The following is a 1998-nucleotide window of genomic DNA, read 5'->3' as shown; positions in this document are numbered from 1 at the left end:
CAAAAAGAACAAGTAGGAGGGGCCAACCAATTTCTTTTCTTCATATGTTCCCTAGTCAGCACAGCATCCTGTTGGAGTTGCTGCAGAAAGATCTTGATTTTTTTATGAAATTTTAGTTTTCCTAATTCTCTTATTATTAGCTCCAAACAAGTTAGATTCCAACTTTTGGCAAAGAGTGGTATTTTAAGCCTATGGACAGTTTTCAAATAATTTGGCACGAGCAACTTTTTTAAAAATCTTCAGTCACATTCTTATTAACTAACGGCCCCTACCACACCGTCAAGTTACGAAACTGCCCCGACTGCTCTATAAATTTCCTCCAACCCGGCTTCTTCCTTCTCAGTTTACTCGAAACCCAACAAACCACCAAGCAACTACCAAAAAGTGACACCAAAACCTCCATTGCAAGTCCAACCGCTAGCTCGTGCTCTCCCTCCGATCTCTCATGGCAACGGCAGCGGCCAGTCGGCCCAGCGGGCCGGTCCTGTCGATTCCCATCTACCATTCGGCCTCACCTACCCGTGTCAAGCTCTCCGCCGGCAGCGGCCTCCGTTCGCCGGGAAAGTTCGTCAGCGTCTCGTCGCCGAAGGCGTCGTCAGCCGCCGCGAAGAGCCGTCAGTCATGCATGTGCTCCCCGACAAACCACCCCGGCTCGTTCCGCTGCAGCAAGCACAAGGAGCGCAAGCACGATGCCCCGGCCGGCCACAGCAAGCTCGCGGTGCCATCCCTCTTCAGCGGCGTCTCGAGCGGCGCCTGCAGCATGGGCGCTAAGCCCACGGGCAGCGCGCTGGTGCGGGTGGGCGGCGCCATGGAGAGCGGGACTTGGGCGCGGAGGGCGCTCGCGCCGTCCCCGCAGTCGCAGCACCGGAGGCGCGCCGCCGGCGGGTTCCGCCCAAGGCCCAGCCGGCTCTCCGCCGTCTCCTTTGCCGGTGAGCGCGCCGGGGACAACAGACAGTGAGCAAACCAACCAACACCGTCGACATGCCATAGCAAAGATGCTTGTACATACTGTGCATAGCAAAGAAGAAATTCCCCGAATAATTCACCGGGATCTTCCTGTCCGCTGTAAGTAATTAGCCGGTGGAGACTGGAGTTTTAGATTCAGTCGGTCATTCCACAGACAGTAGCAGAGTTTGTAATCCCCTCCTGTCCGATGTGTTATTTTGGATATATACATAGTGAGAAATGGAGACATGTTGATACATGGATCAGGCTTATCCACCATGGATGATTGTTTGTTGCCCCAACAACTTTCTGCTTCTGTTTGCGTTTCTGGAGTGTGGCGACGTCCCGCCCCTGTTTTGGTTTTGGTCTTTTTGGATAAGCGCCAAGTGCAGAGGCCGGTGGCGTCTCGCCGTCGCTTGCTCTCGTCACGCGGCTCCCGTGCCTCCCAGCCGGATCATCAGGCCATCAACTTGATTGGATCGGAACACGGGAGAAATCACCAGATTCTCTAGAATTTTGTACAAATTTTCTTGGTGCAAATGATGAACTGAAACTGAACAGAGGATTTTTCCTATTCGATGTCGTGATATTTTCACTGTTTCTTCCTTATGTTGCTGAGCGGTTGGGATCCCCCCTCCCAAGTCCCAACTCTTGAACTTGCGAAAGAAGATGTTGGGTGCACACCTTCGCCTGCTTCTTGTTAGAACTTAATTCAGTTTCCTCGCCAGAAGGTCAGTTGTCGCTCACACCAACACTTATCTCACCTGTTGGCGCCATGTTGATCATTTAGCTCATGTCTATTCAAATACTCCTGTTCATCTCTATCAAAATTTTCAAGTACTCCTGTTGATCTCTATCAAATTATTCAAATATTCTTGTTCGATTTTTTAGCGAAACTAAAAGTCTCAAACAAATCATTGACAATCGTCTTCTGCTGAAAACCGGATGGTACTAGTAGCACGGATGCGTTTAACGGTTGCTAAGCAAAATACCAAGTGGAGCTGCTGATAGTGGAACCTAGTTAGTTTAAGGAGCTCGTTGAATATCTGACGA

At 50.7% G+C, this 1998-nt stretch overlaps 1 protein-coding gene across 1 annotated transcript; it reads left to right on the top strand.

Annotated features, from left to right (window-relative positions):
- The first annotated feature begins 355 nt into the window (after positions 1–355).
- LOC124688733 lies at positions 356–1224 on the top strand. The gene has a single exon (XM_047222372.1). It carries the CDS (start codon positions 446–448, stop codon positions 956–958), a length of 513 nt encoding a protein of 170 aa, XP_047078328.1. The 5' UTR covers positions 356–445; the 3' UTR covers positions 959–1224.
- Positions 1225–1998: the final 774 nt, after the last annotated feature.

Source organism: Lolium rigidum, chromosome 2, assembly GCF_022539505.1.
Source record: "Lolium rigidum isolate FL_2022 chromosome 2, APGP_CSIRO_Lrig_0.1, whole genome shotgun sequence".
In the NCBI taxonomy this organism is placed as follows: domain Eukaryota; kingdom Viridiplantae; phylum Streptophyta; class Magnoliopsida; order Poales; family Poaceae; genus Lolium; species Lolium rigidum.
This window is presented reverse-complemented; position numbering and strand designations above follow the sequence as displayed.

What these genes read in the sequence shown, in the direction of transcription:
- LOC124688733 (XM_047222372.1), top strand. Translation starts at nt 446, where the DNA reads ATGGCAACGGCAGCGGCCAGTCGGCCCAGCGGGCCGGTCCTGTCGATT.